Source organism: Rhinoraja longicauda, chromosome 10 (assembly GCF_053455715.1).
Source record: "Rhinoraja longicauda isolate Sanriku21f chromosome 10, sRhiLon1.1, whole genome shotgun sequence".
In the NCBI taxonomy this organism is placed as follows: Eukaryota; Metazoa; Chordata; class Chondrichthyes; order Rajiformes; family Arhynchobatidae; genus Rhinoraja; species Rhinoraja longicauda.
In genome coordinates, this window is record NC_135962.1 from 58,580,993 (window position 1) to 58,607,069 (window position 26,077).

The window sequence follows — 26,077 nt, forward strand, 5'->3', positions numbered from 1 at the left end:
CTCTAAACTAAACTGTCAGAATTCTGCTAACACACATATCTTGTTCAATTTGGGAACATGGAACATAGAAAAGTACAACACAGCAACAGCCTCTTCGGCCTCTAATGTCCGTGCCAAACATGATGCCAAATTAAACAAATTTCATCTGCCTGCACTGCATATAATCCATATCCCTCCATACACTGCATATCCATGCATCTGTCTGAAAGCCTCTTAAACAACACTATAGGCTTGGTACAGGGATGGGCCGATGCAAGACCAATATGAGCAAATGGGGCTATGCAGATGCGGCAGACACAGATAGTGAATGTGGAATATCTGTACGATCCATGCCACACCTACTAAGATGCTCACTTCTTGGTGAACAATGCTGCCTGGAAGATCTCGTGGTGGCAAACGAGAAGGCTGTCCACTGTGCAAGAGCCTGGCCCAACATTTGAAACATAGATGATGGACACGAAAGAAGATGGCTGATCTATCTCTCCCTCCAAACCCTATTCTCCTGCCTTCTCCCCATAAACCCCTGAAACTGACTGCTTCATTTCACCGTGTCTTGTTAGCAAATCTGAAACATCAGGTTCTGATACAAATTAGTGATGTAAACTCGAATCAAAAGGTGATGTAAACTAGAATCAATGGCTGTCCCAATTGGCACCTGGATCGGCAATGTTCAAAAATCATAGGAGCAGAATGAGGCCATTCGGCCCATCGAGTCTACTCCGTCATTCAGTCATGGCTGATTTATCTCTCCCTCTCAACTCTATTCTCCTGCCTTCTCCCCATAACCCTTGACACCCGCACTAATCAAGCATCTGCCAATCTCCACCTTAAAAATACCCAATTAATCGACCCACCTGCGGTCCCACATGATCTTGGCAGGACTTTTAGTTTTAGTTTAGAGCTCTTTGTTAGATAGAGCTCTTAAAGACAGCGGAGTCAAGGGATATGGGGAGAAGGCAGGAACAGGATACTGAATGTGGATGATCAGCCATGATCACAGTGAATGGTGGTGTTGGCTCTTAGGGCCGAATGGCCTCCTTCTGCACCTATTGTCTATTGACTTATTCCATAACGTTCTGCATTCTCACCAATTTTCACCATCTCCACTGACCCTAAACTGGTGCAGCTTTGAGATGAATGAATAGCCTTTTATGTGCGACTACAAAGACTGCCGATGCATCAAACAGAAATGCCACATCAAAGTCAAACATTGAGTGAGGTTTGCCGGCCTTTTGGAACCTGCTTCGACTGCACAGATGTGTGAAGTACTCAACAGCAACAACACGCTGCCAAAAATGAAACACAGAAGCTGCGGCACAAAGATCAATACTCTGACTGCATCCACCCCACCCTCTTCCCTTTCACCTCTTCCTCCCCACAACCCAAACAAGAACAATCATGGGCTGGAGATAGGGTTGCCAACTTCCTCACTCCCAAATAAGGGACAAGGTGACATCACCGCCCCGCGCCCCACGTGACCTCACCCAGCCAGCGGCCACGTGCTCCCGCTCCACCAATGGCGGCCGCCCAGGCCGGGAGGCAGACACCTGGGCCTCCGGGCCTACACTGTTCGAACCTACACTGTCTGGACCTACACTCTCCGGGCCTACACTGTCTGGACCTACACTGTCTGGACCTACACTGTCCGGGCCTACAGCGCCCCCCCCGGGCCTAACACGGTACAAGGGCCGTCCCGTACGGGACAAACCAATTTAGCCAAAATACGGGATGTCCCGGCTAATACGGGACAGTTGGCAACCGTAGCTGGGGAGGAATCAGACCAAAAGGCAATCCTGTCACCCGTAAATAAGTCTTGCACTTATTTATGTTCATATGTTCCAGGAGCAGAATTAGGCCATTCAGCCCATCGAGTTTATTCTGCCATTCAAATATAGCTCATCTATCTTTCCCTCTCAACCTCATCCTCCTGCCTTCTCCCCAAAACCCTTGACACCCGTACTAATCAAGAATCTGTCAATCTCCACCTTAAAAATACCCAATGGCTTGGCCTCCACAGCGGTCTGTGACAATAAATTCAACAGATTCACCGCCCTGTGGCTAAAGAAATTCCTTCTCATATCCTTTCTGAAGGTATTTAATCCGTCAGCATCTAATTAATTCCCAGAAGAAAGCAACGACTGAACGTACTCCCAGGAATGAGAGGTGATTGGATTGAACCATGCCCAATCTTTAAGGAGCATGTTTACTTATTGTTATGTGCGCAGAGATTCAGTGAAAAGCTCGTTCTGCATGCCGTCCAGTCAAATTGTACAAAACATGAGCATAATGTTTAGATAGTTAGTTAGATAGAGCACTAGGGGCTAATGGAATCAAGGGATATGGGGAGAAGGCAGGCGCGGGTTACTGATTGTGGATGATCAGCCATGATCACAATGAATAGCGGTGCTGGCTCCGTCCATCCCTCTCCTCCACAGCTGCAGAAACCCTCATCCACGCCTTCATCACCTCCCGTCTGGACTACTGCAACGGCCTCCTCTATGGTTCACCCTCTAAAATCATCAACAAACTCCAACACATCCAGAACTCCGCTGCCCGTCTACTCACCCACTCCCCGACCCGTGACCACATCACCCCCGTCCTTTACAAGCTCCACTGGCTCCCCATCCCCCAGAGAATCCAGTACAAAATCCTCCTCATGACCTACAAAGCCCTCCATAACCTGGCCCCATCCTACCTGACTGACCTCCTCCACAGACACACTCCCACCCGCACCCTCCGCTCTGCTGCTGCTAACCTCCTGTCCCCCCCCATCCGGACCAAACTCAGATCCTGGGGGGACAGGGCTTTCTCCATCGCTGCTCCCACCCTCTGGAACTCACTACCTCAGACCATCAGAGACTCACCACATTCAAAACATCACTGAAGTCTCACTTGTTCAACACCGCCTTCAATCATTGACCGTCGCTCCACCTTATTCATCCTTTTCTGTTCGTTTATTTATTTATCTTTATATTAGATCTAATATGTAAAGCGTCTTTGGGTTTCTAGAAAAGCGCTATATAAATGTAATGCATTATTATTATTATTATTAAAGGGCCAAATGGCCTCCTCCTGCACTTATTTTCTATGTTTCAATAATAGACCCTCTTCTGGATCAGCATGCAGTGTCCACCTCTTCTGGCACCATCTTGAGTACTTTGGCCTTCATCAGTCAGAGAATATTGAGTATAGAAGTTGGGAGGTCATGTTGCAATTATACAAGACATTGGTGAGACTGCAATTGGAATATTGTGTTCAGTTCTGGGCACCATGTTAGAGGAAAGATATTGTCAAGCTTGAAAGGGTTCAGAAAACATTTACAAGGATGTTGCCAGGACTAGAGGGTGTGAGCTACAGGGAGAGGTTGAGTAGGCTGGGTATCTATTCCATGGAGCGCAGGAGAATGAGGGGAGATCTTATAGAGGTGTACAAAATCATGAGAGGAATAGATTGGGTAGATGCACAGTCTTTTACTCAGAGTAGGGGAATCGAGGACGAGAAGACATAGGTTCAAGGTGAAGGGGAAAAGATTTAATAGGAATCCGAGGGGTGACTTTTTCATACAGAGGGTGGTGGGTGTACAGAACAAGCAGCCAGAGGAGGTAGTTGAGGCTGGGACTATCCCATCGTTTAAGAAACAGTTGGACAGGTACATGGATAGGACAGTGCAAGCATGGATTTGGACCAAGTGCAGGCAAGTGGAACTAGTGTAGCTGGGACATTGTTGGGTGAGTTGGGCCGAAGGGCCTGTTTCCACACTGTATCACTCTATGACTCTATCTTGCAGCTTCCTGGTCTCTGAGATGTTTCTGTGAGTTTTATGTTTACGAGGTTAGGGAGGGGGTGTTTATTTAACACCAAGATGCATGGGCACAAATTCTCGCAGAGTGTGGTGAATGCCTGGCTCTGGCACCGCACCAGAGGAAGGAAGTAACAGCACTCGAGAGGGTGCGGGGGATAGTTAGAAATAAGTTTAGAGTGTTGGAGAGTTATTTTTTTTAGTTTAGAGATACAGCGCGGAAACAGGCCCTTTCGGCCCACCGGGTCCACGCTGACCAGGGACTATGTTTTACATTTACCAAGCCAATTTACCTACAATAGACAATAAGCAATAGGTGCAGGAGGATGCCATTCGGCCCTTCGAGCCTGTACCACCATTCAATGTGATCATGGCTGATCATTCTCAATCAGTACCCCGTTCCTGCCTTCTCCCCATACCCCCTGACTCCGCTATCCTTAAGAGCTCTATCTAGCTCTCTCTTGAATGCATTCAGAGAATTGGCCTCCACTGCCTTCTGAGGCAGAGAATTCTACAGATTCACAACTCTGACTGAAGGAGGAGGCCATTTTCGAGCCAGCACCACCATTTAATGTGATCATGGCTGATCATCCACAATCAGTAACCTGTGCCTGCCTTCTCCCCATATCCCTCTATCTAACTCTCTTTTAAATTCATCCCGTGAATTGGCCTCCACTGCCCTCTGTGGCAGAGAATTCCACAAATTCACAACTCTCTGACTGAAAAAGTTTTTCCTCATCTCAGTTCTAAATGGACTACCCCTTATTCTTAAACTGTGGCCCCTTGTTCTGGACTCCCCCAACATTGGGAACATGTTTCCTGCCTCTAACGTGTCCAACTCCTTAATAATCTTGTATGTTTCGATAAGATCCCCTCTCATCCTTCTAAATTTCAGTGTATACAAGCCTAGCCGCTCCAGCCTTTCAACATATGCAATATCTACAAATCTGTACGTCTTTGGAGTGTGGGAGGAAACCGAAGATCTCGGAGAAAACCCACGCAGGTCACGGGGAGAACGTACAAACTCCGTACAGACAGCACCCGTAGTCAGGATGGAACACAGGTCTCCGGCGCTGCATTCGCTGTGAGGCAGCAACTCTACCGCTGCGCTACCGTGCCGCCCATATTGTTCCAAAATGTTTTGCTAGTTGAAGAGACTGCCCACCGTGGGGCTGTGTTCTATGGCACCAACAGAGAGGGGAGATTTCATTTAGGTTTGTGAAGAAAGGCCTAGTTGCTCAGTTTATCTTTGTCCTTTTTGTCAGATTTTCTATCTTAACTACCTAAGGAGGATAGAAAGATTTATGCCCACTTCATCCACTATTTTCACCTATCTTCCATGAGCAACCGAGGATACATCCAAACTGGACCCGGTGTAACATAAACTCAAAGCACATTTGTAGAGTTGCTGCCTCACAGCGCCAGAGACCCAGCCTCGGTCCTGACTAAGGGTGCTGCCTGTACAGAGTTTGCACGTTCTCCTTGAGACCTCGTGGGTTTGTTCCAGGTGCTCCAGTTTTTTCCCACACTCCAAAGACGTACAGGTTTGTCGGTTAATTGGCTTTGATAATTTGGTAAAAATTGATTGTAAATTGTCCCTAGTGTGTACGATAGTGCTCATGTACGGGGGTTATCGGTTGGTTGGAGCGGACACGGAGGGCCGAAGGGCCTGCTTCCATGCTGTATCTCTAAAGTCTGAAGTTTAAAAGTCGGCCAGGTCAGGTGGCATCTCTCCAGGACATGGATAGCTGACATTTTGGGTCGGGATCCTTCTTCAGATTGATTGTCGTCGTGAGGAGAAAGCTGGAAAAGAGGTTGGGGCAGGACCAAGCCGCCAAGTGATAGATGGATGCAGGGAGTTTGATTGGGAGATTGCTGGACAAGGCTCAAGATGAAAAGGAGGCAAGGATGACAAAAGGAGGGATAAAGATGCGTGGGGCAAGTTGTTTTTCACACGGAGCATGGTGGGTGCATGGATGACGGTGAAGGCAGATACGATAGTCGTGTTTAAGAAGCATTAAGATAGGCAGATGGACGTGCAGGGAATGGAGGGCTATGGATCAGGTGCAGGCAGAGGAGATTCTTCTTTCGTGTCCATCATCTATGTTCCAGGCTCTTGCACAGTGGACAGCCGTCTCCTTTGCCACCGCGAGATCTTCCAGGCAGCATTGTTCACCAGCAAGTGGGCATGTTAGTAGGCGAGGCATGGATCGTACAGATGTTCCACATTCACATTCTGTGTCTGCCGCAGCTGCATTTGCTCATATTGGTCTTGCATCGGCCCGCCCCTGTGCCAAGCATATTGAGGGACTTCCAGGTCTTCCAGCCACACCTGTGACCAGGTGGTAGCTGTTCCTCGTTTGGGATCGGCAGCTTTTCGTGGTGGTGGTTTTCACTGCTTGACAGAGGAGATTAGCTTAACTTGCCGTTATACTCGGCATTTATTCACAAAATGCTGGAGAAACTCAGCAGGTCAGGCAGCATCTCAGGAGAGAAGGAACGGGTGACGTTTCGGGTCGAGACCCTTCTTCATATTCTGTGTCTGCCGCATCTGCATTTGCTCATATTCAGTCTGAAGAAGGGTTTCGACCCGAAACGTCTCCCATTCCTTCTCTCCTGAGATGCTGCCTGATCTGCTGAGTTACTCCAGCATTTTGTGAATAAATACCTTCGATTTGTACCAGCATCTGCAGTTATTTTCTTACACATATATACTCGGCATGGTCATTGTGTGCTGGAGCCTTTGTTTCTGTGCTGTACTGTTCTATGTTCTGTGTATGTCAGGTGTGGAGAGGCTGCCTGTGTGGACCATTGTTGTGCTGCAACTGCAGTTGAACCTGTTACCATAGAGAAATCTCCCGGCTGAGAAGAGCAGACAAACACAGACGGAGAGATGGCATCGTCCTTCACATCCAGCAGGAGGCGATGAGAGAGATCTGGCTGGGCCATGAACAGACAGAGCAAGTCCTTCCAATCGAAGACAGACGCAAAATGCTGGAGTAACTCAGCGGGACAGGCAGCAGCTCTGGACAGAAGATACCCATTCCTTCTCTCCAGAGATGTTGCCTGTCCCGCTGAGTTACTCCAGCATTTTGTGTGTATCTTCGGTGTTAACCAGCATCTGCAGTTCCTTCCTACAAGAGTGCTTCCCATCCCATCTGTGACTGATTGTCCTGGTGCATTGCACCTTGTGGCAAGGGATACAGTTTATTTAAGTTCTGGGTGACCTATTTTCCAGTCATCAATTTTAATCAGCTAGGCTACCCACAATTTTACACCAAAAAAAATTAATAACTTAATTCACAACAGATCTCTTTAGATTTCCTTCCTACAAGAGAATCTAATCTATCTTATTTAATAGTTCTGCTGCTATCTGGGCTTTGAAATTCTTGCTCTCCTTTTAAATCATCCTTTGCTAATCAGCACTATTTTTATAGACAGAATAGCTTTATTTAAACCTATTTTCTACACATTTCATTTATTGATGCCGGATTTAATTTAGTGAGTTGAATGCACAGCCAATCTGAAGTCTCTTGCAACAAGCTAGACGCAGGAAAAATGTTCCCAATGTTGGGGGGAGTCCAGAACCAGGGGCCACACAGTCTAAGAATAAAGGGGAGGCCATTTAATAAACAAGGTGAGAAAAAACTTTTTCACCCAGAGAGTTGTGAATTTGTGGAATTCTCTGCCACAGAAGGCAGTGGAGGCCTATTCACTGGATGAATTTAAAAGAGAGTTAGATAAAGCTCTAGGGGCTAGCGGAATCAAGGAATATGGGGAGAAGGCAGGCACGGGTTACTGATTGTGGATGATCAGCCATGATCACAATGAATGGGGGTGTTGGCTCGAAGGGCCAAATGGCCTCCTCCTGCACCTATTTTCTATGTTTTCTATGTTTAACATACGGCTTTTGGATTTTTTAAAGTCCAATGCCGTACAAAGTGTAGGAAGGAACTGCAGATGTTGGTTTACACCAAAGATAGACACAAAATGCTGGAGTAACTCAAGTGGGCCAGGCAGCATGATAAATGGGTGATGTTTCAGGTCAAAGCCCTTCTTCAGACTGAGAGTCATGGGAGAGGGAAACTAGAGATATGGAAGGGTACAAAGAGCATGTAAGCAAAGCAGACGATGGTCAAGGAAATATACAATGGCTCATTCTTGGATGAGGGGAAGATGACAACGAGGCATACAAACCAAAATGAATCAGGAGGACAGTGAAACTAGTCAAAGAACTAGGGTGGGGGAGGGATGGAGAGAGAGAGGGAAAGCAAGGGTTACTTGGTTAGAGGTCAATATTCATACCACTGGGTTGTAAGGTGCCCAAGTGAAGTATGAGGTGTTGTTCCTCCAATATGAATGAAGTGTTCCCCTGACCCAGTAGTTAATGGACAGAAATTGTGTGATTGTTTCTTGTAATCCAGGCAGCCTGAGAAACATGGAGGAATGAGTTTATGGGGAAAGAGTTTCTCAATTTAATGCCATAATCTCACAGATTCTATGACTGGAATAAATGTTTCTCTTTCACTGCATTTAATTTCACTTTCACTTCACATAGCCGATGAAACGAACTAACAGAGGAAGTGGTTGAGGCAGGCGCAATGCCTAGCTGGGCAGCTGCATAGATTGGGAAGATTGGAAAGACTGGGCTTGTGTTGACTGGAGTTAAGAAGGATGAGAGAAGGTCTTATAGAAATGTATAAAATTATAAATGGACTGGACAAGCTCGATACAGGAAAAATGTTCCCAATGTTGGGGGGTGTCCAGAACCAGGGGCCACTGTCTAAGAATAATGGGGAGGCCATTTAAAACTGAGATGAGAAAAAAACTTTTTCACCCAGAGAGTTGTGAATTTGTGGAATTCTCTGCCACAGAGGGCAGTGGAGGCCAATTCACTGGATGAATTTAAAAGAGAGTTAGATAGAGCTCTAGGGGCTAGCGGAATCAAGGGATATGGGGAGAAGGCAGGCACGGGTTACTGATTGTGGATGATTAGCATTGATCACAATGAATGGCGGTGCTAGCTCGAAGGGCCAAATGACCTCCTCCTGCACCTATTTTCTATGTTTCTATAGGTAGGTGAGATTTTAGAGGAATATGGATCAAACATAAACAAATGGAGAAACAGTAGAAACAAAGAACTGCAGATGCTGGTTAATGCACAAAAGGACACAAAGTGCTGGAGTAACTCAGCAGGCCAGACAGCATCCCTGGAAAACATGGAGAGCTGGTGTTTCAGGTTGAGTATTAGTTTTGGGTCTGAAGAAGGATGTCCACCCGAAACATCACTAATCCATGTTCTCCAGGGATGTGGCATGACCCGCTGAGTTACTCCAGCATTTTGCCTACACACAAATGGGACTAGCTTAGACATTTTGGAATGCATGGACATGTTTGGCCTAAGGGCCAAGACTTGGGTCCAGTACCTAGGGTTGCCAACTGTCCCTTATTAGCCTGGACATCCCGGGCTAAATTGGTTTGTCCCGTGCGGGACCGCCCTTGTCCCGTATTAGGCCCGGGGGGGACGCTGTAGGCCCGGACAGGGTAGACCCGGACAGGGTAGGCCCGGACAGCGTAGGCCCACACAGCGTAAGCCCGGGTGCCGCCTAACGGAGGTTGCTTAGCAACCCACCTCCCGGCCCGGGCGGCCGCCATTGGTGGAGCGGGAGCATGTGGCCGCTGGCTGGGTGAGGTCACGTGGTGCGTGGGGCGGTGACGTCACCTTGTCCCTTATTTGAGAGTGAGATAATTGGCAATCCTACCAGTACCTGTGTATACATAGAAAGCCAACTCTCGGGATTCAAAGTAATCCAAATGTAACACAGACAGCGATCTGCAGATTTTGCATAAACTATAATAGGAGAATGGCTTCAAAGTGCTGGAGTAACTCAGTGCGTCAGGCCACATCTCTGGGGAACATGGATAAGCAACAGTTTGGGTTGGGACACTTTTTCAGACTCAAGAGTGTTTTTGTAAACCAGCATCTGCAGATCCTCGTTTGTACATGATGATAGAATGCTGTAGGTTGTGGAGTAAATTTTAGCTATTGAGTGGTGCCTTGTGACTGGCCTCATCTGAAGTTGTGGTAGCAATTATGCATAAATAATGTCAATCCCCATTTGTGTCATTCTCATTTTGACAGGACATTGTGACCTATTTAAATAGTGCAAGAGATATTTAAAAATGAATACCATAAATCTGCAGAATGTACTGCCAACAAGACTCCCCAAGCAACCTATACTTGAAGGATAACTTACGAGTCATAGGGTGATACAGTGTGGAAACAGGCCACCATGGCTCTGCTTGGCCAGGCCAAGTGGGCCTTGCGGTCAGTTCAAGGACCCTGCATTTACAAACTGGGTTTTGAAAATGTCACCAAAAACTGGCGACTCTGCATACTGTCTCAGCGTACTGTGGCGGCACGGTGGCGTAGCGGTAGAGTTGCTGCCTTACAGCGAATGCAGGGCCGGAGCCCCGGGTTTGATCCTGACTACGGGCGCCGTCTGTACGGAGTTTGTACGTTCTCCCCGTGACCTGCGTGGGTTTTCTCCGAGATCTTCGGTTTCCTCCCACACTCCAAAAGACAAACAGGTTTGTAGGTTAATTGGCTTGGTGAATGTAAAAATTGTTCGTCGCGGACCCGGTGGGCCGAAGGGCCTGTTTCCGTGCTGTATCTCTAAACTAAACTACAACTGCTATACACCTGTACTGTGTCCGAGGTATTACAAAATGCTGGAGTAACTCAGCAGGTCAGGCAGCATCTAGGAGAGAGGGAATGGGTGACGTTTCAGGTCAAGACCCTTCTTCAGACTGTGTCCGATATGCTTCTCTATGCTGTTTCTAAGTACTTAAGTATAACTATACATGTACTGAACTTTGTACAAAAATTAATTTCACTGTACCTCGGTATACTTGATAAATACATTCGCAATGTACCACTGCACATCTGCACTGAATGGACAGACATTACAACTGAATCCTCTACACCAGATTTGGAAAGTCTGTATAAAAATCAGCAAGCCTTAAGGCTAGGAGTCCTTTAATCTGTTGGCTGCAAAGTAATTGTTTTGTTCACTTTTTGACTGATGATAGCAATATATTCAACACAGACATGGATTGAAAAATTATTTTTAAATAATGAAGTATTCCATTTGTCAAAAATGTAGTTATGTACAGAAACTGATTTGGGTTCATGGCACACAGGGGCAGGGCAGTACAATAGAGACAGGCAACATCTTTGGAGAGAAGGAATGGGTGACGTTTCGGGTCGTGATCTTTAGAGCCGTAGAGAGTCATAGAGTGATACAGTGTGGAAACAGGCCCTTCAGCCCAACTTGCCCACACCGGCCAACAATGTCCCATCTACACTAGTCCCACCTGCTAGCATTTTGTTCATATCCCTCCAAACCTGTCCTATCCATGTGCCTGTCTAAAAGCTTCTTAAATATTGGGACAGTCCCTGCCTCAACTACCTCCTCTGGCAGCTTGTTCCATACACCCACCACCCTTTGTGTGAAAATGTTACCCCTCAGATTCCTATTAAATCTTTTCCCCTTCACCTTGAACCGATATCCTCTGGTCCTCGATTCACCTTCTCTGGGAAAGAGACTCTGTGCATCTACCCGATCTATTCCTCTTATGATCTTATACACCTCTATAAGATCATCCCTCATCCTCCTGCGCTCCAAGGAATAGAGTCCCATCCTACTCAACTTCTGCCTATAGCTTTCCTGTAACACAGTGCCCAGAACTGAACACAATACTCTAAATCTTCTTCAGACTCATTAGAATTAGTGCCAACAGGTAATCGATGGCCGTTATGGACTCAGTGGGCCGAAGGGCTAGTTTCCATGCTGTATCACTTAACTAAACCCAAACTTAGCCTGTGAAGGGCAGTAGGGCCACAGAAACGAAGAAGGTGGAAGATTTGAGGTAGGGAGTATGTCAAGGGAGGATACGGAGAAGGGGAAAGGGCAACGGAGGGGCGCAGAAATGGTAGCTTAACACAGGGCATGAGAGGGGATCTTATTGAAACATCTAAGATTATTAAGGGATTGGACACGCTAGAGGCAGGAAACATGTTCCCGATGTTGGGGGGAGTCCACAACCAGGGGCCACAGTTTAAGAATAAGGGGTAGGCCATTTAGAACGGAGATGAGGAAAAACCTTTTCACCCTGAGAGTTGTGAATCTGTGGAACTCTCTGCCTCAGAAGGCAGTGGAGGCCAATTCTCTGGATGCTTTCGAGAGAGATTTCAATAGAGCTCTTAAAGATAGCGGAGCCAAGGGATATGGGGAGAAGGCAGGAACGGGGTACTGATTGTGGATGATCAGCCATGATCACAGTGAATGGCGGTGTTGGCTCAAAGGGCTGAATGGCCTCCTCCTGCACCTATTGTCTATTAGCATCCAGTGATAATTCCATGTTCACTCTTCCGTCATGTTTTCAACTCATTCCTTACCTCAGGCTTCAAGTCCCTGTGCACAACTCCCACATCGTGCATGTGGCTGACAGCGGACACTAGCTTGCGCATAATGCAACTGGCTTCCGTTTCACTGAAGTGCTTTTTCTTCCGAATTCGCTCCAGCAGTTCTCCCCCTTTGAGCAACTCCATCACCAAAAACGCGTGCAGCTGAGGAGAAAATAAAAAGGGGGGGGGGGGGAGGGGGGTGTGACGGAAATCAGTAAAATAAAACAACACAATCTAATCAGGACCTAAAAAAGCACCAAGTGCTGGAGTAACTCAGCGAGTCAGGCCACATCTCTGGAGAAGAAGTACAGGTGACGTTTCGGATCGGAACCCTTCTTCAGACTGAAAGTAGAGGTGGCTAAACTTCTTGCCTCCAGTTTATCCCCCCCCCCCATACTTGTTGTCCGAAGAAGTGTTCCGACTCAAAACGTTACCTATTATTTTTCTCCAGACATGTTGCCTGACCCGCTGAGTAACCCCAGCATTTTGTGTCGATCTTCAGTTTAAACTAGCATCCGCAGATCCCTCTTCCTTAAATCACTTCAGCGCTTGTGGATTTTTTTGTTGTAAACCAGCACCTGCAACTCTTTGTGTCTAAGCTAATTAAGGTGATGGTTACAAGAATGTTTCCGTCGTTTTGGTAAAATGACACACTTTCCACAGGGACAATGAAGATCCTGCTTCTTTTCATTCGTACAAGCCAGTTTCTCAACATCTTTCATAAGTGTTAATATAGAATCAAGTCAAACATACAAATGCATTTAAAACCTGCCCTCATTTTGATGCCAGCGGCTCATGAAAGTTATTTTTCGCTATTTCGCAGGCAATGCAGTGAAGTGCACCCTTTTGATCAAATCATACGATGAGAGGGAAATGAAAGGTTGGTTATATGGAGAGACTTCAAAGTGAACTTGTTCTTCTCAGACCAAAGGAAATTAAGATTGGATAGAGGTATGCAAAACTGGCAAGGACTTTAACAGAGCAAAGACATTTAAGATCATTAGTGGAAGAACGAGAGTTGACATGAGGATGGATTTTTCTTACACAGCGACCTATTCCCATTTGAAATGCAGCGTCAGAAAGAGAGATGAAGGCAGATTCAATACTGACTTTCAAAGGAGATTCTTACAATTTAGCATATCTTCGAGAGAGACAGCACAGGAGCGGGCTCTTCAGATCGCCATGAATCAATTTGTAAGAATCAATTTTTTAAACTTTAATTGTAACAACTATCAGCTATTGAACACTACGAACTCCAACTAAATTCAAAACCACAAACTGCCTTGATTGCACTAGACCTGGGGACATTGTCTTTATTACTGCACCATATTGTTTGTTTCTTTTCATATACAGATGCTCCTCGACTTATGATGCTTCGACCTACGATATTTCCACTTTACGATGGTGCAAAAGCGATGCACATTCAGTAGAAACTGTACTTCGAATTTTGAATTTTGATCTTTTCCCGGGTACAGTACAGTACTGTACTCAATAAATTACCTGAGATATCCAACACCTTATTATAAAATAGGCTTTGTGTTAGATGACTTTGCCCAACTATAGGCTAATGTAAGTGTTCTGAGCACGTTTAAGTTAGGCGAGGCTAGGCTATGATGTTGGGTAGGTTAGGTGGCTATGATGTTGGGTAGGTTAGGTGGCTACGATGTTGAGTAGGTTAGGGGGCTATGATGTTGGGTAGGTTAGGTGGCTATGATGTTGGGTAGGTTAGGGGGCTACGATGTTGAGTAGGTTAGGGGGCTATGATGTTGGGTAGGTTAGGTGACTACGATGTTAGGTAGGTTAGGTGGCTATGATGTTGGGTAGGTTAGGTGGCTATGATGTTGGGTAGGTTAGGTGGCTACGATGTTGGGTAGGTTAGGTGGCTATGATGTTGGGTAGGTTAGGTGACTACGATGTTGGGTAGGTTAGGTGGCTATGATGTTGGGTAGGTTAGGTGGCTATGATGTTGGGTAGGTTAGGTGACTATGATGTTGGGTAGGTTAGGTGGCTATGATGTTGGGTAGGTTAGGTGGCTATGATGTTGGGTAGGTTAGGTGACTACGATGTTGGGTAGGTTAGGTGGCTACGATGTTGGGTAGGTTAGGTGGCTATGATGTTGGGTAGGTTAGGTGACTACGATGTTGGGTAGGTTAGGTGGCTATGATGTTGGGTAGGTTAGGTGGCTATGATGTTGGGTAGGTTAGGTGGCTATGATGTTGGGTAGGTTAGGTGGCTATGATGTTGGGTAGGTTAGGTGGCTATGATGTTCAGTAGGTTAGGTGGCTATGATGTTCGGTAGGTTAGGTGGCTATGATGTTGGGTAGGTTAGGTGGCTATGATGTTGGGTAGTGTAGGAAAATAACTGCAGATGCTGGTACAAATCAAAGGTATTCAGTCTGAAGAAGGGTCTCAACCCGAAACGTCACCTATTCCTTCTCTCCTGAGATGTTGCCTGACCCGCTGAGTTACTCCAGCATTTTGTGAATAAATGATGTTGGGTAGGTTAGGTGGCTATGATGTTGGGTAGGTTAGGTGGCTATGATGTTCAGTAGGTTAGGCGCATTAAATGCATTTTCGACTTACGATATTTTCGATTTACGATGGGTTTATCGGAATGTAACCCCATTGTAAGTCAAGGAGCATCTATATTGAATGACTTTTTGTTGTTTATTATGGTGTCTACTGAGTACTATGTTTACATATCTGTTATGCTGCTACAAGTAAGAATTTAATTGTTCTGTTTTGGGACTTCTTGATTAGTATGGGTGTCAGGGGTTATGCGGAGAAGACAGGAGGGAGAGATAGAGCAGCCATGATTGAATGGTGGAGTAGACTCGACGGGCCGAATGGCCTAATTCTACTCCTCTCCCTTATGACTTTATGGCACGTGACAATACAAACACTCTGCACTCTTGAGTCAAGGACCAGAGCCATAGAATGAAGGTGACCAGCAAAAGCAACGAATGGGATACAACGGGAATCTTTCTTTGTGCAGCAAGTGGTTAGGACCTGGAATGCATAGCTGGCACAGGGAAGAAGTGATAGGAGGAGAATTAGGCCTTTCGGCCCATCAAGTCTACTCCGCCATTCAAACATAGGTGATCTATCTCTTCCTCCTAACCCCATTCTCCTGCCATCCCCTTGACACCCGCACTGATCAAGGAGCACCAGGAGACTCAATCGCGGTGCTCACAAAGTCAACTGGATAAAAATGGAGGGAAGGATTAGTGCAGGACCACGAGGTGAATGCAGGGGAGTCGTTTTAACTGGATAGCTCCAGCAAAGAGTATGCGAATTCTCAACAGACCCAACGATTTCACTTCCCTGCAGCAACCTTTGTGGTAACGTACCTGGTCGTGATAAACATCGTGCAGCTTTACAATGTTGGGGTGTCCTTCACAGAGTTTCAGAGCTGCTATCTCCCTTTTAGTGTTCGCTTCCATTCTGCCAAAGGGAAGAAGAAAAGCAATATGTTGAAGAGACTGGAATGCAGGGCAGAGATTGAAAAGGGAGTGTTCCAGGTTAGAGTACTTTTTGTTAAAAATTGCTTTCTTTTCAAATCAAAGCAGAGTAATCATTAATCGACTCATAGTCAAGAAATTAGTTAGCCTCGTCCATCCGTGTCTAGGATGTCTAGGCTGTTTCAGTGGTATTTGTGTAGGAAGGAACTGCACAATGCTGGTTTAAACCAAAGATAGACACAAAAAGCTGGAGTAACCCAGCGGGTCAGGCAGCATCTCTGGAGAGAAGGAATGGGTGACGTTTCGGGTCGAGACCCTTCTTCAGTGGTATTTATGTTTTGTTAGTCCTGTTGTTCGGTAATGAATGTCAATACGTTCAAAGGAGCCTATGATTAAAATGCAATATTAGAGGGTCTCCCAGGATTGAGGATGATTTGCCCTCTCTCCGGTTTTGGTGAAATTAAGGTGGCAGATGAAGCCAATGTGGGAACAGCATCTTCTTGCACAAATAAAGAGGGAAGATTAGACTTTATTACCTTCCATCACAGTGAGCAATGTGGGGAATCCGCTGTAATGGATGTTTATGTTAACTTTTATGTAGTTGTGTGCCTTGTTGGTTTTCTTAGTATTACGAGTTAGACGTGACAATAAACTAAGGTTGCCAACTGTCCCATATTAGCCGGGACATCCCGTATATTGGGCTAAATTGGTTTGTCCCGTACGGGACCGCCCTTGACCCGTATTAGGCCCGGACACTGTAGGCCCGGGGGCCACTGTAGGCCTGGACAGTATAGGCCCAGAGGCCCGGGCGCCGCCTAACGGAGGTTGCGTAGCAACCCGCCTCCCGGACCGGGCGGCCACCATTGGTGGAGCGGGAGCACGTGGCCCCTGGCTGGGTGAGGTCACGTGGGGCGGTGACGTCACCTTTTGTCCCTTAATTGGGAGTGAGAATAAACAGGCTTTTCAACCTTTACAATAAACAGGCTTTTCAACCTTTGAACCGATTTGTGATGTACAAGGGCCTGTTTCTGTGCTGTATGATTCTATGACTCTAACACTGTTGTTAAATGCGGAGTGGTGGTGATGTGATGTCTCAACATGTGCAATTAATCAATTCGAGAAGATGTGGTCCTTGTGAAGATGTTGGCCTCGGGAGAATGAAGAAAAGCAATATTCCCAAATATACATATATTAGGCATTCACATAACATTTAGCAAAAGCATTGGTAATTTTAATAACACCAGAAGGCTACTTGGGTGTGATTATTTTTCCCTTTCCTGGCAGCTGATAGCCATTTTTTTGACAAAGACAAATCTTCATCTGAAAATGTTTCATTAAATCACCGTTATTGGTCTTTATTGGCCGAGAGAAAATGAACCTTTATTAAGAAAATGCTTACTTTGGCATCAATAATAAAATCTGCAAATCAGCGTTGCCAAGTGCCTCAAACACAACTGTTATCACCTTATACCTAGTGAGAAAATATAGGCCAATGAAGACAATTTAATGTTATTGTAAATTCAATCATCTATTGTGATACATGAGAGATTTAATCATGAATCATGTAATCAATGCATTCATTTTGTAAAAAAACCTCAGAATATAAATGTAATAAATGTAGCAATTTTTATGTCTTGCTGTTACTGATTAGTGAAAAGTACCTAACAATTTGCAATTTGGGACTCTTATGTTTGACAAATTATTCTCAAACTAGAAGTTACGGTAATTCAAACGAATTGAATACTTGACAAGAAGGAATCTTATGTTCTAAAACTATGATAATTGACCGTCATGATGAGACATTACCTTTTGCTGATAATTTTCACTGCAAACTCCTGTCCAGTTTTCTTATTACGACACCTTCTGCAGATGGAGAAACTTCCTTCTCCAAGTGGACTATCTTTTAAATCAAGGTCATAGTGTTGATAAAATGGTGAATCCTGTTTGGTGGGTGGGAGGGGGTGGAACAGGGGGAGGGGTTGGGGGAGGGGGTGGAACAGGGGGGAGGGGGTGGGGGTGGAACAGGGGGATGGGATGGGACACGGGGGAGGGGTTGGGAAGAAGAAATTGAAAACTGTATTAAGTGTGGGATACAAAAACACTTAAAACAGAATAAACTGGAAGTCACAGAGTGTTAAGAGTGATACAGCGTGGAAACAGGCCATTCGGTCCAACTTGCCCACATGCCAACATGTCCCAACTACATTAGTCCCACCGGCCCGCACTTGGCCCATATCCCTCCAAACCTGTCCTATCCATGTACCTGTAACTGTTTCTTAAACGTTGGGATAGTCCGTCCCTTAACTACCTCCTCGTTCCGTACACCCACCACCCTCTGTGTGAAAAAGTTACCCCTCGGATTCCTATTAAATCTTTTCCCCTTCACCTTAAATCTATGTTCTCTGGTCAATAGACAATAGGTGCAGGAGTAGGCCATTCGGCCCTTCGAGCCAGCACCGCCATTCAATGTGATCATGGCTGATCATTCTCAATCAGTACCCCGTTCCTGTTTTCTCCCCATACCCCCTGACTCCGCTATCCTTAAGAGCTCTATCTAGCTCTCTCTTGAATGTATTCAGAGAATTGGCCTCCACTGCCCTCTGAGGCAGAGAATTCCACAGATTCACAACTCTCTGACTAAAAAAGTTTTTCCTCATCTCTGTTCTAAATGGCCTACCCCTTATTCTTAAACTGTGGCCCCTGATTCTGGACTCCCCCAACATTGGGAACATGTTTCCTGCCTCTAACATGTCCAACCCCTTAATAATCTTATACGTTTCGATAAGATCCCCTCTCATCCTTCTAAATTCCAGTGTATACAAACCTAGTCGCTCCAGTCTTTCAACATATGACAGTCCCGCCATTCCGGGAATTAACCTAGTAAACCTACGCTGCACGCCCTCAATAGCAAGAATATCCTTCCTCAAATTTGGAGACCAAAACTGCACACAGTACTCCAGGTGCGGTCTCACCAGGGCCCTGTACAACTGCAGGACCTCTTTGCTCCTATACTCAACTCCTCTTGTTATGAAGGCCAACATTCCATTGGCTTTCTTCACTGCCTGCTGTACCTGCATGCTTCCTTTCAGTGACTGATGCACTAAGACACTCAGATCACGTTGTACGTCCCCTTTTCCTAACTTGACACCATTCAAATAATAATCTGCCTTCCTATTCTTACCACCAAAGTGGATAACCTCACACTTATCTACATTAAACTGCATCTGCCATGCATCCGCCCACTCACACAACCTGTCTAAGTCACCCTGAAACCTCATAGCATCTTCCTCACAGTTCACACTGCCACCTAGCTTTGTATCATTTAGCTTTGTTTCACACAGAGGGTGGGTCCTCGATTCACCCACTCTGGGCAAGAGACTCTGTGCGTCTACCCGGTCTATTCCTCTCATGATTGTTACACACCTCTATAAGATCGCCCTTCATCTTCCTGCGCTCAAAGTTTCAATGCTTCTGCTTCATTTTTATTATTGAACTGACAGAAGTGCAACTTGTTTCAATGAAGAGGTGATATAAAATAATCCACTCAGAACATAAGGCGAGCAAGATACCTCACATGGTAAATACCTTCATCATAGCACTTCGTGCGATGGCTGTACTGCCAGGCCGATCCACTCCGAGGTGAAGTTGAATGGGATCAGTCATCACAGCATTACGTTTGAAGAGAATGGATGGAGCAATGAAAGAATAGCCCTGTCAAACGAGTACAAAGAGAGACCTTTAACAGGATTGCCGGTTATGCTTAGATGTAGATTTACATTACTGGAGGAGACATTTTGCACACCTTGCCTGTGCTGACTCTTTGTTCTTTGACAATTATGAGACAGCAGAGGCAGTAAGAGAGATGACACAAGTTGTTATCAGTGTACTTATGGAAACTGGTGTGGATCGCAATCTATCGTTAAGCGAGAGAGAGCATGCAGCAATGGAGGAGCTAGGATGCTCAAGGGCCAATGAATTAATTGATTAATTGAAAGGTACAGCATGGAAATAGTCCCAGGTAGACACAAAATGCTGGAGTAACTCAGCGGGTCAGGTAGCATCTCTGGAGAGAAGGAATGGGTGACATTTCAGGTGGAGACCCTTCTTCGGACTGAGGCCTTCAGACCACACTGTCCTCCCACCAGCTAGAGTGCGGCCCTGACCTCCTATCTACCTCTTTGGAGGCCTTTGAACGATCTTTAATCAGACTTCATCTTGCACTAAATGTTGTATCCTTGATCCTTCAACGGTACACAATGGATGCCTCGATTGTCATTATGTATGGTCTTTTCCTTAACCGGCTAGTGTGCAACAGAGGCTTTTCACTGTAGCTCAGTACAGTAAATAAACTAAACTAAACTAAAGCCGAGCCCATGCTGACCGCCGATCGCCCATTTACACTAGCTCTGTGTTATCCCACTTTTGCATCCACTCCTTAAACACTAGGGGCAATTTACAAAGGCCAATTAACCTGCAAACCCACATGTGCTAGAGATGTGGGAGGAAACCTGGTGCGCCCAGAGGAAACCCACGCAGTCAGAAGAAGGACATTCAAACTCGACACTGACAGCACCAGAGGTCAGGATCGAACCGGAACCTCTAGCGCTACGAGGGAGCAGGTCTACCAGATTGCTGCCCATATAGTTAATACAACTTGCAGCAGATGTCCCATATAGCAAAAGATTAGCCATTTTGTTCCCTTTATAGTTTCTGGAGAAGAGGGTGGCGCAGCGGTAGAGTTGCTGCCTTACAATGAATGCAGCGCCGGAGAACTGGGTTCGATCCCGACTACAGGTGCTGTCTGTACGGAGTTTGTACGTTCTCCCCGTGACCTGCGTGGGTTTTCTCCGAGATCTTCGGTTTCCTACACTCCGCAGACATACAGGTATGTAGGTTAATTGGCTTGGTAAATGTAAAATAAAATTGTCCCTAGTGGGTATAGGATGGTGTTAATGTGCGGGGATCGCCGGTCGGCGCGGACCCGGTGGCCTGTTTCCGCGCTGTATCTCTAAAAACTAAAAAGAGCCAAATGTTGTCTGAAGAATCTACTTTCTCTGGTGCGGACCTGAAAGATCCTATCGGAGTTCTGCGGCAAGGCCGCGGGCGAGTACGTGGGGTCCATCTCCGTGAATTCCTCGGCAAAGTTGCTGACGTCCAACTCGTCCCTGATGACCGGCTTAAATGGGGCTTCGATGTTTTTGGCAGCTAAGTCATCCCAGTTTATTTTCTGCCAGTGACAAGTACAAAACACAGGTGGTTACTAAGAATGAGCAGTAACACAAAGCATTTAAACATCTCTGTCTTACACAGAGAAACGTCACACACGCACACACGCACGCACGCACGCACGCACGCGCACACACACACACACAGCCACACACACACGCACACCCCCACATGCACACACACAGAGAAATAACGTCCCTTGTGTTGATTAACAACTGTAATTCGAAACATTTTCAAACAAAATACACTGAAAATCAATAGTTTATTTACACCTCATAAATAACATTTTAATAAAACTACAACACCCAATTGGTAAAAACACGGAACAGCAGATACTGGTTTACTCACGCATAATGTGATTTATCTGCATAGCAAGGAAAACAATACTTTTCACTTTATCTCAGCCTTCTTAATAATGAACTGCATTTCCTCCACACCCTTCCCTCCTCTCCCATTCCCCTCCCCCCCCCACTCTAGTCGCCCTACCAGTTCCACTGTTTGCATCCTAGTACCTCTCATTAGAACATTTTCCCCAGCTTACAATGAGCCATTATGGACCCCACCTATTTCTACTCCCCAGCGTTTGAGGCCCTCTGAGTTTGTGTGCCATTGTATTGGGGGTAGGGTACTGACATGGATAGAAAATTGGTTAACAGACAGAAAGCAAAGAGTGGGGATAAATGGGTCCCTTTCGGAATGGCAGGCAGTGACCAGTGGGGTACCGCAAGGTTCGGTGCTGGGACCCCAGCTATTTACGATATACATTAATGACTTAGACGAAGGGATTAAAAGTACCATTAGCAAATTTGCAGATGATACTAAGTTGGGGGGTAGTGTGAATTGTGAGGAAGATGCAATAAGGCTGCAGGGTGACCTGGACAGGTTGTGTGAGTGGGCGGATACATGGCAGATGCAGTTTAATGTAGATAAGTGTGAGGTTATTCACTTTGGAAGTAAGAATAGAAAGGCAGATTATTATCTGAATGGTGTCAAGTTAGGAGGAGGGGGAGTTCAACGAGATCTGGGTGTCCTAGTGCATCAGTCAATGAAAGGAAGCATGCAGGTTCAGCAGGCAGTGAAGAAAGCCAATGGAATGTTGGCCTTCGTAACAAGAGGAGTTGAGTATAGGAGCAAAGAGGTCCTTCTACAGTTGTACCGGGCCCTGGTGAGACCGCACCTGGAGTACTGTGTGCAGTTTTGGTCTCCAAATTTGAGGAAGGATATTCTTGCTATGGAGGGCGTGCAGCGTAGGTTCACTAGATTAATTCCCGGAATGGCGGGACTGTCGTATGTTGAAAGGCTGGAGCGATTGGGCTTGTATACACTGGAATTTAGAAGGATGAGGGGGGATCTTATTGAAACATATAAGATAATTAGGGGATTGGACACATTAGAGGCAGATAACATGTTCCCAATGTTGGGGGAGTCCAGAACAAGGGGCCACAGTTTGAGAATAAGGGGTAGGCCATTTAGAACGGAGATGAGGAAGAACTTTTTCAGTCAGAGGGTGGTGAAGGTGTGGAATTCTCTGCCTCAGAAGGCAGTGGAGGCCAGTTCGTTGGATGCTTTCAAGAGAGAGCTGGATAGAGCTCTTAAGGATAGCGGAGTGAGGGGGTATGGGGAGAAGGCAGGAACGGGGTACTGATTGATAGTGATCAGCCATGATCGCATTGAATGGCGGTGCTGGCTCGAAGGGCTGAATGGCCTACTCCTGCACCTATTGTCTATTGTCTATTGTCTATTGTATGTTCGTTCTTAGTACCTGAACTGATGTACAGCACTTTGGTCAACGTGGGTTGTTTTTAAATGTGCTATACAAATAAAATTGACTTGACTTGACTTGACACTCTTCTTTAGGTCATCTGTTGCCGGCCCCGATTTGTCCTGATCTTTCTCCTCCCCACCTCTATCTTTCAGTCAGAAGAAGGGTTCCAAGCCGAAACGTTACCTATTCCTTCCCTCCAGAGATGCTGCCTGGCTGGCTGAGTTACTCTAGCATTTTGTGTCTATCTTTGGTATAAATCAGCATTAGCAATTCCTTCCTACACATGATGCCTTCTTCACCACCCTGCCCAACTGTGTCAATGCATTCACGGCCCTATGGAACATAGCCGGCTGCTTAGCTATTACAATAATTAGTTGTAAGGGACTGTACTGAATCTGGGTGGCACAATGGCGCATGGGAAGAACTATACTGCCATTCGGCGCCAATGACTCAGCTCCAATGGGCAGTCACGGTGGTGCAGAGGTAGAGTTGCTGCCTTACAGCGAGTGCAGCGCCGGAGACCCGGGTTCCATCCCGACTACGGGCGCTGTCTGTGCAGAGTTTGTACGTTCTCCCCGTGACCTGCGTGGGTTTTCTCCGAGACTGAAGGAAACTGAAGATCTCGGAGAAAACCCACGCAGGTCATGGGGAGAACGTACAAACTCTGCACAGACAGCGCCCGTAGTCGGGATTGAACCCGGGTCTCCGGCGCTGCAAGGCAGCAACTCTACCGCTGCGCCACCGTGCCGCCCAGACCGTTTCCTCCCACACTCTAAAGATGTATGGGTTGATAGATTAATTGACAAATGTAAATTGTCCCCAGATTGTGCTTATTTTAGAGATACAGCGAGGAAACAGCCCCCTCGACCCACCGCGTCCCTGCCGACCAGCGATCACCCGCACACTAGTTCTATCCTACACACCGGGGCAATGTACAGAAGCCAATTAACCTACAAACCTGTACATCTTTGGAATGTGGGAGGAAACCGGGGCACCCGGAGAAAACCCACAAGGTCACAGGGAGAACGTACATACTCCATATAAACAGCACCAACAGTCAGGATCAAACCTGGGTCCCTGGCGCCATAAGACAGTAACTCTACTGCTGCGCCACTGTGCCACACTTGTCTATGAAGTGATAGAATCTGGGAGGAAATCCAGGGAAAATAATTTGCAGGAAAAATTAGCGGGGAAATGGAATTGATCGTTGAGCTGTTTTATGGATTCAATGAACCAAATGCCTTTTCCTAAATCATACGGAAATATGTAATACATAAATAGACAAATTGATGCCTCAAATCAACAGACGTTGGAAGAGGAGGTAACTGGACTACTACATTTCATGTGATAAATAATGTTACTCAGTTACTTGCTCTATTGTTGAACATACGGAATCAAGATATTTGGGTCAGGTCATGTTCTGAAGAGCTGGCCACTTGGGTATAGTATAGTTAATAAAAGATTTAAATATCATACAAGTGTCCTTCATTAATCTAAACATAACAATTGTAAAATGTTTGAAGGACTAATTTCAAAGTTTGCACATACAAACAACCTACTGGCCAGGCAGGATGGGATGATTGATTAATTGCAATGTCAATTTAGCTTGGTGATTGAGACGGATAATTCTCATAATTTATTTGTGACTATATTCCACCGGCTGCATTTTGCTGAAGAAAAGGGAACCATGGCAGAAACAAGGAACTGCAGATGCTGCTTTACCAATGAAAGACATAAATTCAGCGGGTCAGTCAGCATCCCTGGAGAACATGGACAGGTGACGTTTTGGATCAGGACCCTTCTTCAGACTTCAGATGGAATGCTGGTGTCTATTTCCTCTACTCTTTTAAAGGGCTCTGGTTTCTACGTACATTGATCTTGTTTGATATACAACCGACTGCTGAGAGCATTACATGCAAGGCCACTTCCAACTCGAGCAAAGTTGCCAATAAAAATAAGTTCATAAGGCACAAATATCTATTTAAACGTTGTTAAAAATGTAATCTGTGAGGCGGTTAGAATTTAGGCGTTGCTACAGAATATTTAACAAAAGATCTGAATGGAGGCTCCTATTATTTCAATGCAGATTCAATGCAGCCTGGGGGCGGAGTTGGATTCACGGCAGGTGGTCTTGGAGGGGAGGATGCTCCTCAAACTGCGGAGCATCCCGGATAATACAGCTCACCCCCTCCATGACAAACCGGCCAACCTGAGGAGCACCTTCAGCAACAGACTGGTTCCACCAAGATGCAGCACAGAACGCCACAGGAGATCCTTCTTCCCTGTGGCTATCAAACTGTACAACTCCTCCCCCTTCTGTCATGGGGTAGACTGAGACTGACCCCCCCTCCCCCCCCAATCTTTGCACATCCCCAATCCTTTCCACTCATCACTTTAATTTCATGTTTCATTTATCTTGTGTTTTATGACTGTAAGAAACATAGAAAAAAGGGGCAGGAGGAGGCCATTTTCGAGCCAGCACCACCATTTAATGTGATCATGGCTGATCATCCACAATCAGTAACCTGTGCCTGCCTTCTCCCCATATCCCTCTATCTAACTCTCTTTTAAATTCATCCCGTGAATTGGCCTCCACTGCCCTCTGTGGCAGAGAATTCCACAAATTCACAACTCTCTGGGTGAAAAAGTTTTTTCTCATCTCAGTTTTAAATGGCCAACCCTTTATTCTTAGACTGTGGCCCTTGGTTCTGGACTCCCCCAACATTGGGAACATTTTTCCTGCATCTAGCTTGTCCAGTCCTATTATAATTTCATATGTTTCTATAAGATCCCCTCTCATCGTTCTAAATTCCAGTGAATACAAGCCCAGTCTTTCCAATCTTTCCTCATAAGACAGTCCCGCCAACCCGGAGATTAACCTCGTGAACCTACGCTGCACTGCCTCAATAGCAAGGATGTCCTTCCTCAAATTGGGAGGCCAAAACTGCACACAACACTCCAGATGTGGTCTCTCCAGGGCCCTGTACAACTGCAGAAGAACCTCTTTATTCCTATACTCAAATCCTCTCGTTATGAAGGCCAACATGCCATTAGCTTTCTTCACTGCCTGCTGTACCTGCATGTTTACTTTCAGTGACTGGTGTACAAGGACACCCAGGTCTCTTTTTCCTTTTTCCCTTTTTCCTAATCGGATACCATTGAGATAATAATCTGCCTCCTTGTTCTTGCCGCCAAAGTGGATAACCTCACATTTATCTACAATATACTGCTTCTGCCATGCATCTGCCCACTCACTCAACCTGTCCAAATCACCCTGCAACCTCCTAGCATCCTCTTCACAGTTCACACTGCCACACAGCTTTGTGACATCTGCAAATTTGTTAGTGTTACTTTTA

The 26,077-nt window shown here is 45.9% G+C and overlaps 1 protein-coding gene across 3 annotated transcripts in view; it reads right to left on the bottom strand.

The window, feature by feature from the left end:
- The window catches only part of LOC144597488 (ribosomal protein S6 kinase alpha-5), a 167,778-nt gene that overhangs the window by 23,075 nt on the left and 118,626 nt on the right, over window positions 1–26,077 (bottom strand). For all 3 annotated transcript variants that reach the window (XM_078406942.1, XM_078406944.1, XM_078406943.1), the window contains 5 exons: window positions 20,796–20,957; window positions 19,316–19,441; window positions 17,537–17,670; window positions 15,620–15,713; window positions 12,261–12,431 (listed from right to left, as the gene is read on the bottom strand). In XM_078406942.1, coding sequence (XP_078263068.1) covers window positions 12,261–12,431; window positions 15,620–15,713; window positions 17,537–17,670; window positions 19,316–19,441; window positions 20,796–20,957 — 687 coding nt within the window. The remainder of the gene's footprint in view (window positions 1–12,260; window positions 12,432–15,619; window positions 15,714–17,536; window positions 17,671–19,315; window positions 19,442–20,795; window positions 20,958–26,077) is intronic.